At 37.4% G+C, this 12567-nt stretch overlaps 1 protein-coding gene across 4 annotated transcripts in view; it reads left to right on the top strand.

Moving 5' to 3' along the window:
- Positions 1–12567, top strand: part of AKAP6 (A-kinase anchoring protein 6) — a 506591-nt gene that overhangs the window by 402561 nt on the left and 91463 nt on the right. For all 4 annotated transcript variants that reach the window (XM_059059544.2, XM_059059543.2, XM_067028592.1 and 1 more), the window contains one exon: positions 2151–2375. In XM_059059544.2, coding sequence (XP_058915527.1) covers positions 2151–2375 — 225 coding nt within the window. The remainder of the gene's footprint in view (positions 1–2150; positions 2376–12567) is intronic.

Raw genomic sequence — 12567 nt, 5'->3', positions numbered from 1 at the left:
CCTGCCTTTTAATTTTTAAAGAAATAATACTCCAAAAATATTTTGAATAAAAAGCTCTCCATGTACCTTGATGACTTGGAGGAATGCCAGTGTTCAGTTTATGCCATGCTTAATCTAGGTGATTAAAAAACTGCAAGTTTAAATCCTTGCTTTCTCATTTAAATTCACCACACTCTGCAATCGTGCAAAGTTAACTTAAAATGTTAAAAGTTTTTACTCTGACCTATTGTTACATAACTTTTCAATAGTAATTAATGGCTTTCATTTTATAATATGGTGATTTAAATCAGAACCTACTAAATTCTACAGAATTCATTGATCTCATACAGGAGAAATGTGGTTAGTGTCTGACATTTTAAAAGACTGTTTACTAAATAGATGAGAGCAGCAACTTTATATGCTTGATAGATAAAGCAATAGTCTGCCTATGCTGTATTTTCACATATCTATTTCTAATTTGATAAATAATTAACAATAATCTTTTTGGAAAATTGTTTGAAGTATATCATGTATGTAGCTCCCTAAACAAAAATTTTAAATCAAGATAACATTAAAAAAAGAAACAGAATATTTAGCTATCCTTTATGAGCCAGATACCTTAAAAATGGTTGTCATTTTAACAAAAATATCATTCGAATGCAGTATGCAGTGTTTTGTAATGATTGCTAGGGAGAGAAGGGTGCTAGGAAGATTTTAACAAAACCTGTGCTACACTACCACCACCAGGCATACTGCTTTAATTGGCATGATTACATTTTAATTGGCATGAAAAAAATTTAAAGACAAGGATTTTAACTTCTAACAATAGTAAAATAGAGGGATATGGTTTTTAATATTACTTTCATCTAAGGTGAACAGTGTGGAATGGAAATACATTAGAATGAAATGTCAGTGGTGCGTACAGTTTAATCTGTGAAATTTTGTCCCCTGTGCTGCATATTACTCTGTCTCAATTGCATATTAAACAACCCTATCAAGGCAGGCTTTGGCATCTGCTGTGCTGACACAAATTGTGAATTAAATGAAATTGATGTCCTCTGTCGTATATTTATGAAGATGGACCATTCTCTGAAGTATTCTGTTTATGAAGAATTTATGATTGCAAACTGTTCCAGAACAAAAAAGTGGCAATAAATTCTTTTTTGTGACCCTACCCTCCAAGGGCATTGATTTCACCTCCTGCTGCTACTTTTGTTACAGCATAAAAACAATAGCTAAATCTGGATTCCACTGAGGGTCTTCAAATTATCAATATTTGCACCATGAAAATACAAGGGTGTTGCCAAGAAAGGAGATTTTTCTCCTAAAGATACTATTTACGGAACACTACACAGCAGATGAATGTTTGTTGACTTAATTTTATTTGTGTTTTAAAGCCTATTTTTGTAGCTTTAATTCATCATTATAGATTAATTCATCCTGATTCTCCAAAGAGTGTTTTCCACCAAAAAAAAAACGAAAAAAAAAGACTTTCTTGACTGTACCTTCATGCCATAGTGGTTCATCTAAGCAGGCTTCTAGCATAGTGGATTGGGGCTTATTTTTAACGCATATTTTAGAAAGTCTAGCATCCACAAATGCAAAGTGGGAAGAATTGAAGGGTTGAACAATTTCTAGGTCAGGTAAAATCAACAGCACCAAGGAGGCTACCCCTTCTTAACAGTCCTGTGTCATAAGGTTTAGGGGATTGTACTTCACAAAACAAAAAAAGCAAAAAAAAAGGAATTTAATTCTCCATGCACAGTCTACTCTTGGCCTCTTTAGTATATTGATTAAACTCAAACTTCTATCTCCTGAAACTTTTATGCAGAGAGTTTTTACTGTAAACTCCTGTCATGAGAATTGAAATGAGTTTTTAATCAGTGACCATGGTGAACTTTTGGGTCAAAGCTCTTTTCTGTTAGAGGAAATTAGAAGTGAATGACGTCTTCGTAAGCCTCTAGTGGTAGTCAGAACAACACCCAAGGCTGGAGAATCGAATCTTAAATGGAACATTGAGCTAATCTGAACTGAATGTCAGTTGTGAGGTGGGAGGTGCAGCAGACACTGTCACCAGCCAAACTGTGATACGTATTTGGTACCTATGCTAATCAATGTTTTTGTTTTTTGCTGTTGGTGTTTTTGTTTTTGTTTTTAATCTGATGCATTAGAAAACCCTAGGAGAGAAGATCCAGGACACAATGGCAGGGCACAGTGGGTCGGGTGCACGTGACCTGCTCTCTCCTGAAAGCGGAAGCCTGGTAAGGCAGCTGGAGGTCAGGATCAAAGAACTGAAAGGGTGGCTAAGAGATACAGAGCTTTTCATCTTCAATTCCTGTCTGAGACAAGAAAAGGAAGGAACAATGAATGCTGAGAAACAACTGCAATACTTTAAGGTAATAAAAAACAATCAGTTTATAAAAAGCTTTCTTTATGGTAGGGATAAAATATTTATCAAGTACGTAAAGTATTATACCCATGTATCTATGTATCACTGTGCACTTAAATGTTTCCTTGAATTTATAGGCACCCTCCACATTTCTTATATGCCAACGTCTGTGTGTGTATAAAGATGAACATTAAGCATATCAAATACACATTGTATAGGGGAAATCTCTGCTGCTTGTGTGTTTTGTGCAACGCCTGTTGAAGGAGGGCTTTGATAAATTAAAAGCAGACCAGCAAACACTAAAGATTACTGAGGACTTTGAAAGGCAGACCTAAATGTTCTATAAATAATGTGCCTAAAAATACTTCCATAAATTGATATGATAAAAACACATGATTTAATATAAGACCATTAATGCTAACAAAAGGAAACATAATTTTTACATATGAAAGAATCAACTATTTGCGGAAGGAAGAAATAAAGTAAAAGTGTTTCCTACATTAGAGGCATTTTCCACTATAGAAAAATGTCAAACTTAGCAACATGGCTGTGTACATGTTCGTTGTATGTCCATGAAGAAGAAGTGTTCCCCTTGTTTGTTCCCATGGTCTACACAATATCTATTCAAAAGCAGTTTAAAATTGAAATGTTTGTTCTCATTGGGCACACTAGCCTTTACTGCTTGAACCCTCCTGTAAATGCAGTGATTATTTGAACTCTGGCTGGTGTCAGCCTAAGGCTTTGGGGTTGCAAACATGAATTTGCTGCCTTAAAAGGTCTGAAAGAGGAGAAAGGGGAAAATCAAGAAGGAAAGAACTTCTTGAGACCAAGCAACTATTTCTTCTCAAAGCCTTCTAGGACCAGGTTTTATTCATCTCACATTCTGCTCTGCAGTCTTCCAGCAATCTACATATCAGAGAATGTAGACACATGTAGTTCACCTTCCCTCTGCCAGACAGAAAGGCCCCCCTCGCTCACCTGCATAACCCAAGAGGAGGCCCCCTCCAAGGTAAGACCACAGTGCTTCTCAGTAAACTGTCTGTGTTACACATCTACACATTGTTTTACTTGAACTCCTTGTCTGCCACTGAGTTGAAGTTAAAACCGGAAGTTAAAAAGTCTCTTGCCAAGGCAAATGGGTTTCACTATCTAAAATCTAACATCCAGATGATGTTGCAGGGAGATGGAGTCTTCAGATATTTCCCTCTGTGTTGTTTGAACTTAACAGGTACCATATAAAACATCCCGGTCATCAGTAGGCTAGATGTTGTGAAATTTGTTTTCTCTCTATAGTATCTATATTGCAGCTTTAGTGAACTGGTTAATGGCCCCAGTCAGTTGTGTGACCTTGGTCATATTTCTTATATGATCCCTTGTGCCTCAGTTTCTTCATCTATAAAATGGGATGCTGGTAATATTTATCTTATGCAGTTATGAGTTCATATATGTAAATCATTATTTCTACTTTTTGTAATGGTGCATTCATAAAGGATAGAAATCTCAACATTATAAGCACAAAGACGTTACATAATAATTGGGTGCTGGCAAATGACATTAGCTTTATGCTTTAGGCTTATACAGTGTCATCAACATTATCTTCAGCTAGGTCCTTGTAACAAATTTAAAAGAGATTAAGAGACGCAGAGAGAGACAGAAATCTCTAGGCTTCCAAATCATTGAATAATTCCTAAGAGTTCAAGTCATTTGCTAACAAATACTTTGTAGCCACTAGGGAATATTCACTACCCCTAATTCATTATTTACCATGTGCATTTTAGTGCCTGAAAATAATCATAGAATTTTTCTTTCAAAAGTACCAGAGATTATTACATGCTTTTTGCTCTTTTATTTCTTCAAAGACATTTTTTCCTTAGAGCATGTTTATGTTTTCAGTATCACCATTCATTAAACTCACTACATTTATGCCCAACTCTTATTTATTTAGCTATTTTTAAAATAAGATAATAAATAGAGACTTTCCTACTCCAGACAACAGCCAGGATCTTGATGGTGACGTATATACTTCATCATGTGTTTTTCCCAGCCCTATTCCATCCCTTGCTATCCTTACCTAAGATAATCATGATCCTGAATCCCATGTTCTTTATTTCCTTGCTTTCCTCTAGTAAGAAGGAATATTTTTAATTTTAGTTGTTTTCAACCTTATTAAAAGGTAATCATGTTATATGTTATCTTTTAGGACTTCTTTTTCATTTAACATTATAATGTCAAGATTCATTCATCTCATTGAGTATGGCTGTAATTCACTTACTTTGACATTGTGTAATATTCCTTTGTGAGTATATACATATAATGCTAACAGCAACTTATGAGGTTGGTATTAGGATCCCAATTTTGCAGATATGGAAACAGGCACATCGAGGTTAAGTTTTGTGTGTCTAAGGCCACATATAATGAGTGGTAGAATTAGGTTTTAAATCCAGAACTGTCTGACTCTAAAGCCCATTCTTTGAACTACTATGCAAAATTGGTATTAATGGTATTTACTGGATGCCCTTACATGCCAGGTGACTCAAATGGAAGAGCAGGACAGAACTAAATATCATTGTTTCTTTGTGGAAGGTTTATTAGTCACAATCTTCAGCAATTTGGCCAGAATAGCAAATGGCTGTAGCTATTAAAGATCTGGGGAGGTGAAAATATTTGTGTTTTCATTTTACATTTTTGTACAATATCAGTGTGAATTTCTTTGCCATGTGTCACTTTTTATTATTTTATTTTTTTAACATCTTTATTGGAGTATAATTGCTTTACAGTGGTGTGTTATGTGTCACTTTTTAAATTGAAACTTTTAAAAGTTTTTGGGAATATGGAGCCCTTATGATTTTTCTGTGTGACCTGAAACTCTAGTCCCTTCTAAATTTTTGACCTTGAGGAGTTTGATCAGATAAGCTAAGTGGATCTAGCATGACAGCACTTTTTTTTTTTTTTTTTAAAGAAAGCCTTCTGTGTGTCAGTTGGAGTAAATGTCTTTCCTAGCCAGAATTATGAATATTTCTGAGCTGTTTACTCTTTGGTGCTCAGTATATGATTAGTTAAGTATTCTGTATATTACCACATTCATTGGAAGAATGAAACCAAATGTTTGTAACACAATAATATTGTAATATAATGTTTATAACCTGTCAAAAATCATAATTGGTAATAGGCATATGCAGAATAAAAACTTTTTACTTACCACAAATCCAGAAAACTGATAACCTCTGCCTTTCTAAGTGATAAAACCACTCAAATAAGAGAGTTATTAAAGAACATTTATGTGTCAGAAACCCTTTGCTATGTTCTGCCTCTTCTCATGGGCTCCCAAATGTCTTCTGCTGTCATTGGTCACACAGAACACAGAAGACAGGCTTTATCCACAGGGTTTAGCTTTATGATTCTCCATTCTCTAAAATCTCAGACTTTTCACAGAATGAATTTCTTTATATGACACCCAGAGTAATGATAGATAAGCCACAGTGCACTACCCAGGAGAATAGGGAGGGAGCGTGCTGCATATAAAAAGGAAAATCCGTCACTTTATAGACACAGCTGTTTCCTTCTCAGAGTTTGGTCTGGGATGAGAGAAAGGATGAGAATCTTAAGTTTTCAGAAAAAGAGAAAAAGCGATTGTGGAAAATATTCTTTTTCTCTAAGACAGTAATGTGATAAATGTGGGATTAGACATAAGGCAAAATTCTACCTAAGAAAGAGTTAAAGCCCAGGAAGGGAAAAACACGAAGGTGTGAACCTAAGAGCCCTGGGACAGAAAAGCAAAAGTGTCCAAGAGTGAACACACCATGACAACAAAACTCAGAGAGCACATCAGAGATTTAATGAGGCCAGCTGGCAAAGGGCCCCTTAGAGCTGTGTATGGGCAACTTCAATGCCATTGGCTGGAAAGCATTACTTTTTAATGATGACCCTTCAGAGAGAAAAGAAAATAATTACTTAATCATATGTTCCTTGTATCCCATAACAAAATTCATTATTCTGAAGACTCAAATTGGGGAGAAATTATTGGTTACCAGCTAAATGAGACTGCGGCACTGGACTGAGCCCAGAACCAGCCTGGGAAGGACAAGTTTAGGCCAGCCAAGAGTCTCTGTCATAAGAAGAATGAATGGGATAGATTTGGTAACCTTCACAATGACTAATGTCCCAAACTTGCTTACCAATTAAATTTGACCAAGCACTGATTGGTTCAAAATGACGGAGTAGAAAGAAGTGCACTCACTCCCTCTTGTGAGAGCACTGGATCACAACTAACTGCTGAACAGTCATCGACAGGAAGACACTGGAACTCACCAAAAAAGATACCACACATCCGAAAACAAAGAAGTCTCAGTGAGATGGTAGGAGTGGCGCAATCACAATAAAATCAAATCCCATAACTGCTAGGTGGGTGACTCACAAACTGGAGAACAATTATACCACAGAAGTCCACCCACTGGAGTGAAGGTTCTGAGACCCACATCAGGCTTCCCAAACTGGGGGCCCGGCAACAGAAGGGGGAATTCCCAGAGAATCAGACTTTGAAGGCTAGTGGGATTTGATTGCAGGGCTTCGACAGGACTGGGGGAAACAGAGACTCCCCTCTTGGAGGGCACACACTGAGTAGTGTGTGCATCGGGACCCAGGGGAAGGAGCAGTGACACCATAGGAGACTGAAGCAGTCCTACCTGCTACTGTTGGAGGGTCTCCTGTGGAGGTGGGGGGTGGCTGTGGCTCACTGTGGGGGCAAGGACACTGGCAACGGGAGTTCTGGGAAGCACTCCTTGGCATGAGTCCTCCTGGAGTCCACCATTAGCCTCACCAAAGAGCCTGTAGCCTCCAGTGCTGGGTCGCCTCAGGCCAAATAACCAACAGGGAAGGAACTCAGTGCCACCCATCAGCAGACAAGCAGATTAAAGTTTTACTGAGCTCTGCCCACCAGAGCAACACCCATCTCTACCCACCACCAGTCCTTCCCATCAGGAAGTTTGCACAAGGTTTTTAGATAGCTTCATCCACCACAGAGCAGATAGCAAAAGAAAGAAGAACTACACTCCTACAGCCTGTGTAATGAAAACCACATTCACAGAAAGACAGACAAAATGAAAAGGCAGAGGACTATGTACCAGATGAAGGAAAAAGACAAACCCAAGAAAAACAGCTAAATGAAGTGGAGATAGGCAACCTTCCAGAAAAAGAATTCAGAATAATGATAGTGAAGATGATCCAGGACCTCAGAAAAAGAATGGAGGCAAAGATCGAGAAGATGCAAGAAATGTTTAACAAAGACCTGGAAGAATTAAAGAACAAACAAACAGAGATGAACAATACAATAACTGAAATGAAACATACACTAGAAGGAATCAATAGCAGAATAACTGAGGCAGAAGAACAGATAAGTGACATGGAAGACAGAATGGTGCAATTCACTGCCTTGGAACAGAATAAAGAAAAAAGAATGAAAAGAAATGAAGACAGCCTAAGAGGCCTCTGGAACAACATTAAACACACCAACATTTGCATTATAGAGGTCCCAGAAGGAGAAGAGAGAGCAAAAGGACCCAAGAAAATATTTGAAGAGATTATAATCAAAAGCTTCCCTAACATGGGAAAGGAAATCGCTACCCAAGTCCAGGAAATGCAGAGAGTCCCAGGCAGGATAAACCCAAGTACAAACATACCGAGACACATAGTAATCAAATTGACAGAAAAAAAAAAGACAAAGAAAAATTATTAAAAGCAACAAGGGAAAAATGACAAAGAACATACAAAGGAGCTCCCATAAGGTTAACAGCTAATTTCTCAGCAGAAACTCCACAAGCCAGAAAGGAGTGGCATGATATATTTAAAGTGATGCAAAGGAAGAACCTACAACCAAGATTATTCTACCCAGCCAGGATCTTATTCAGATTCAACAGAGAAATCTAAAGTTCTACAGACAAGCAAAATCTAAGATAATTCAGCATCACCAAACAAGCTCTACAATAAATGCTAAAGGAACTTCTCTAAGTGGGAAACACAAGAGAAGCAAAGGACCTACAAAAACAAACCCCAAACAATTAAGAAAATGGTAATGGGAACATACATATCGACAATTACCTTAAATGTGAATGGATTAAATACTCCAACCAAAAGACACAGCCTTGCACACAAGATCCGTATATATGCTGTCTACAAGAGACCCACTTCAGACCTAGGGACACATATAGACTGAAAGTGAGGGGATGGAAAAATATATTCCATGCAAATGGAAATCAAAAGAAAGCTGGAGTAGCAATACTCATATCAGATAAAATAGACTTTAAAATAAAGAATGTTACAAGAGACAAGGAAGGACAGTACATAATGATCAAGGGATAAATCCAAGAAGAAGACATAACAATTATAAATATATATGCACCCAACATAGGAGCACCTCAATACGTAAGGCAACTGCTAACAGCTATAAGAGAGGAAATCGACAGTAACACAATAATAGTGGGGGACTTTAACACCTCACTTACACCAATGGACACATCATCCAGACAGAAAATAAATGAGGAAACACAAGCTTTAAATGACACGACAGACCAGATAGATTTAATTGATATTTATAGGACATTCCATCCCCAAACAGCAGATTACACTTTCTTCTCATATGCACACAGAACATTCTCCAGCATTGATCACATCTTGGGTCACAAATCAAGCCTCGGTAAATTTAAGAAAATTGAAATAATATCAAGCATCTTTTCCGACCCCAGCGCTATGAGGTTAGATATCAATTACAGGGCAAAATACATAAAAAACACAAACGCATGGAAGCTAAACAATACATTACTAAATAACCGAGAGGTCACTGAAGAAAACAAAGAGGAAATCAAAAAATACCTAGAGACCAATAACAATGAACAGGTGATGATCCAAAACCTATGGGATGCAGCAAAAGCAATTCTAAGAGGGAAGTTTATAGCAATACAATTCTACCTCAAGAAATAAGAAAAATCTCAAAAAAACAATCTAACCTTACACCTAAGGGAACTAGAGAAAGAAGAACAAACAAAACCCAAAGTCAGTAGGAGGAAAGAAATCATAAAGATCAGAGCAGAAATAAATGAAATAGAAACAAAGAAAACAATAGCAAAGATCAATAAAAGTAAAAGTTGGTTCTTTGAGAAGATAAACAAAATTGATAAACCTTTAGCCTGACTCATCAAGAAAAAGAGGGAGAGGACTCAAATCAATAATATTAGAAATGAAAAAGAAGTAACAATGGACACTGCAGAAATACAAAGCATCATAAGAGACTACTACAAGTGACTCCATGCCAATAAAGTGGACAACTTGGAAGAGATGGACAAATTCTTAGAAAAGTATAACCTTCCAAGACTGAACCAGGAAGAAATAGAAAATATGAACAGACCATTCACAAGTAATGATATGGAAACTGTGATTTAAAATGTTCCAACAAACAAAAGCCCAGGACCAGATGGCTTCACAGGTGAATTCTTTCAAACATTTAGAGAAGAGCTTACACCCATCCTTCTCAAACTCTTCCAAAAAATTGCAGAGGAAGGAACACTCCCAAACTCATTCTATGAGGCCACCATCACCCTGATACCAAAACCAGACAAAGATACTATAAAAAAAGAACATTACAGACCAATATCACTCATGAATATAGATGCAAAAATCCTCAACAAAATACTAGCAAACAGAATCCAATGACACATTAAAAGGATCATACGCCATGATCAAGTGAGATTTATCCCAGGGATGCAAAGATTCGTCAATATACACAAATCAATCAATGTGATCCACCATATTAACAAATTGAAGAATAAAAACCATGTGATCATCTCAATAGATGCAGAAAAAGCTTTTGGCAAAATTCAACACCGATTTATGAGGAAAACTCTCCAGAAAGTGGGCAAAGAGGGAACCTACCTCAACATAATAAAGGCCATATAAGAGAAACCCACAGCAAACATCATTCTCAATGGTGAAAAACTGAAAACATTTCCTCTAAGAACAAGACAAGGGTGTCCACTTTCGCCATGATTATTCAACATAGTTTTTGAAGTCCTAGCCATGGCAATCAGAGAAGAAAAAGAAATAAAAGGAATACAAATTAGAAAAGAAGAAGTGAAACTGTCACTGTTTGCAGATGACATGATAGTAAACACAGAAAATCCTAAAGATGCCACCAGAAAACTACTAGAGCTAATCAATGAATTTGGTAAAGTTGCAAGATACAAAATTAATGCACAGAAATCTCTTGCATTCCTGTACATTAACAACGAAGGATCAGAAAGAGAAATTAAGGAAACAATCCCATTCACCATTGCAACAAAAGGAATAAAATACCTAGGTATAAACCTACCTAAGGAGATAAAGGACCTGTACCCAGAAAACTGTGAGACACTGATGAAAGGAATAAAAAATGACAGAAATGACAGATGGAGAGATACACCATGTTCTTGCATTGAAAGAATCAATATTGTGAAAATGACTATACTACTCAAGGCAATTTACAGATTCATTGCAATCCCTATCAAATTACCAATGGCATTGTTTTACAGAACTGGGACAAAAAGTCTTAAAATTTGTATGGAGACACAAATGACCCTGAATTGCAAAAGTAATCTTGAGGAAAAAAAACAGAGATGGAGGAATCAGAATTCCTGACTTCAGACTGTACTACAAAGCTACAGTAATCAAGACAATATGGTACTGACACAAAAACAAATTATAGATCAGTGGAACAGGATAGAGAGCCCAGAGATAAACCCACGCACCTATGGTCAAGTAATCTATGACAAAGGAGGCAAGGATATACAATGGAGAAAAGACAGTCTCTTCAATAAGTGGTGCTGGGAAAACTGGACAGCTACATGTAAAAGAATGAAATTAGAGCACTTCCTAACACCATACACAAAAATAAACTCAAAATGGATTAAAGACCTAAATGTAAACCGAACACTATAAAACTCTTAGAGGAAGACATAGGAAGAACAAACACTCTTTGACATAAATCACAGCAAGATCTTTTTTGACCCACCTCCTAGAGTAATGGAAATAAAAACAAAAATAAACAAATGGGACCTAATGAAACTAAAAGCTTTTGCACAGCAAAGGAAACCATAAACAAGATGAAAAGACAACACTCAGAATGGGAGAAAATATTTGCAAATGAATTCAACGGACAAAGGATTCATCTCCAAAATATATAAACAGCCCTTGCAGCTCAATATTAAAAAACCAAACAATCCAATCAAAAATTGGGCAGAAGACCTAAATAGACATTTATCCAAAGAAGACATACAGATGGCCAAGAGGCACATGAAAAGCTGCTCAACATCACTAATTAGTAGAGAAATGCAAATCAAACTCCAACAGGGAATCACCTCACACCGGTCAGAATGGGCATCATCAGAAAATCTACAAACAACAAATACCAGAGAGGGTGTAGAAAAAAGGGAACCCTCCTGTACTGTTGATGGGAATGTAAATTGATACAGCCACTATGGAGAACAGTATGGAGGTTCCTTCAAAAACTAAAAATAAAAGTACCATATGACCCGGCAATCCCACTACTGGGCATATACCCAGAGAAAACCATAATTCAAAAAGACACATGGGGCTTCCCTGGTGGCACAGTGGTTGAGAGTCCGCCTGCCAATGCAGGGGACACAAGTTCGTGCCCTGGTCCGGGAAGGTCCCACATGCCGCGGAGCGGCTAGGCCCGTGAGCCATGGCTGCTGAGCCTGCGTGTCCAGAGCCTGTGCTCCACAATGGGAGAGGCCACAACAGTAAGAGGCCCGCGTACTGCAAAAAAAAAAAAGACACATGCACCCCAATGTTCATTGCAGCACTATTTATAATAACCAGGTCATGGAAACAACCTAAATGCCCATCGATTGACGAATGGATAAAGAAGATATGGTATATATATACAATGGACTATTACTCAGCCATAAAAAGGAATGATATTGGGTCATTTGTAGACACATGGATGGACCCAGAGACGGTTATACAGAGTGAATTAAGTCAGAAAAAGAAAAACAAAGATCGTATATTAACGCATATATGTGAAATCTAGAAGAATGGTACAGATGAACCAGTTAGCAAGGCAGAAATACAGCCACAGATGTGGCTGTGGACAAACTATGGACACCAAGGGGGGAAAGCGGGGGGTGGGGCGTGGGGATGAATTGGGAGATTGG

This window comes from Kogia breviceps, chromosome 3 (assembly GCF_026419965.1).
Source record: "Kogia breviceps isolate mKogBre1 chromosome 3, mKogBre1 haplotype 1, whole genome shotgun sequence".
NCBI classification, from domain to species: domain Eukaryota; kingdom Metazoa; phylum Chordata; class Mammalia; order Artiodactyla; family Physeteridae; genus Kogia; species Kogia breviceps.
The sequence above is the reverse complement of the archived record's forward strand: the minus strand, read 5'-3'. Positions and strand labels throughout refer to the sequence as shown.